Source organism: Suricata suricatta, chromosome 3 (assembly GCF_006229205.1).
Source record: "Suricata suricatta isolate VVHF042 chromosome 3, meerkat_22Aug2017_6uvM2_HiC, whole genome shotgun sequence".
Classification (NCBI taxonomy): Eukaryota; Metazoa; Chordata; class Mammalia; order Carnivora; family Herpestidae; genus Suricata; species Suricata suricatta.
Window position 1 is genome coordinate 117264763 of NC_043702.1, and position 1750 is coordinate 117266512.

The window sequence follows — 1750 nt, forward strand, 5'->3', positions numbered from 1 at the left end:
AGGGGCCAAGCCGCTCTGCGGACGCGCAGGCACCGAGTAACGGGGAGGGGCGCGCTCCCGGCGGCCGACGCAGGCCCACGGCCAGAGGTCTGGACCTCGCACCTCGGACCCCCCTGCCGGCCCTCGCCCCGGCCCAGCACACTCCTCCCAGGCCCCGAGCAACCCCCCCGGCCCTGCGCACCCCCTCCCAGGCCCCGCGCACCCCTCGCAGGCCCCCGGCTTCCCTCCCGCGCACCCCGCCGCGCCCCCTACCGTGGGCCGCTTCCACTCGATGCCCTGCGTCTTGCTGGAGTAGGGTCCCAGCTCTTTGAAGCCAAGGGAAGAAGGGATGGCCGGGAAAGAAGGGTCCTGAAAGAGCGTCCCGGCCTCCAGGCACTCGTCCCGCAGCGCCTCGTAGTCTTGGTTGAGGTACTTGATGGCCTTTTCGTGCGAGCCCAGCCCCTCGGCCGCCTCTCGGTCCTTCGCCAGCTTGGCCGCGATGCCGGCCATGATGGGGGTCTGGGCAGGGGCGCAGCGAGCGAGGGCCGGTGTCTGCAAGGGCGCGGCGAGCGAGAGCCGGTGTCTGCAGGGGCGCGGCGAGCGAGGGCGGGCCTGTGTCTGCAGGGGCGCGGCCGAGCCCGGAGCGCTGCGGCTGGACTGCGGTCCGCTGCTCTGCAGGAGGCGATTCCCCCAGCTGCAGGCGCCCCCTCCCGGCGGGGTGCGGCCTTGGTGCCGTGGGGTGTGGCCTACGGGAGGGGTGTGGCCTCGGCGCCGGTGGCTGGAGCGTGGTCTCCGGGAGGGGTGTGGCCTCTCGGTGGGGAGTGACCTCGGCTCGTGGGCCGGGTCCGCCACCTGCAGCCCGACCCACAGCTCACTCCGCACCCCGAGGGCAGGAAGACGAGTCGGGGGACTAGATTGGCTGCCATCACTTGGTCTCCGACTTTGTGCCAGACGCTGTCCCAGCGGCTCTTCAGAGGTCACCTCGTAGGAGCTTCGCAGCGACGCCCTGGTCTTACAGGTACGAGCACCGGGCCCATCCACTACCACCGTCGCACACCTGGCCACCGGCAGCGCCGGGTTCCAAGGCCTCCAGGATGAGCACCCTGCGACCCATCACTGGCAGGCTGCCGGGTTGACAAACACAGAGACTTCTTCGCAGGTGGATTTGAATTTCAGGTTAACACCAGTTAACCTGAAATTTAGTATAAGTGTGGCCCAGATATTGCAGGGACATATTTACACTAACACTAAAAGACTCCGTAGGTGGGTCGTGGGGCTCTTGATCTTCAAGCTCCACGTTAGGAGTTGGGGGTACAGATTACCAAAAAACAGGTAAGGGTTGTTTATTGAAACTCACACTGAATGGGAGGCTTTCTCAATACTGGCAGAGTGTGACCAGTCCCAGGACAGAGCTGGGCCAGTGCAGGGTGACCAGTCCTGGGACAGAGCTGGGCCAGCACACGGTGACAGCTCCTGAGAGGTGTGGGTGGCCCAGGCTGGTGTGTCCTTCCTCTCCTGTGCAATGATAGGCTGGCATTTCTGTTTCAGTGGGAAGCAGGGTGAATTTGCCCTCATTTACCCTCCCCACCCTATGCCAACGGACATTTGGCCTTGCCTGGAAGACTTTTTATTTGTTTATATTTTAGTATTTTTTAAACGTTAATTTATTTATTTTGAGAGAGAGAATGTGAGCAGGGGAAGGGCAAAGAGGAAGAGAGAGAATCCCAAGCAGGCTCCATACTGTCAGGACAGAGCCTGAGCCTGGGCTCGA

At 63.4% G+C, this 1750-nt stretch overlaps 2 protein-coding genes across 3 annotated transcripts in view; one reads left to right on the forward strand and one right to left on the reverse strand.

The window, feature by feature from the left end:
• The window catches only part of CAPN2 (calpain 2), a 36793-nt gene extending 36136 nt beyond the window's left edge, over window positions 1-657 (reverse strand). The window contains exon 1 of the mRNA XM_029934941.1: window positions 253-657. Coding sequence (XP_029790801.1) covers window positions 253-489 — 237 coding nt within the window. The 5' untranslated portion in view covers window positions 490-657. The remainder of the gene's footprint in view (window positions 1-252) is intronic.
• Window positions 658-744: 87 nt separating this feature from the next.
• Window positions 745-1750, forward strand: part of LOC115286613 (60S ribosomal protein L23-like) — a 10998-nt gene continuing 9992 nt past the window's right edge. For both annotated transcript variants that reach the window (XR_003906166.1, XM_029933049.1), the window contains exon 1: window positions 745-997. The gene's annotated coding sequence lies outside the window, so the exon portion shown is untranslated. The remainder of the gene's footprint in view (window positions 998-1750) is intronic.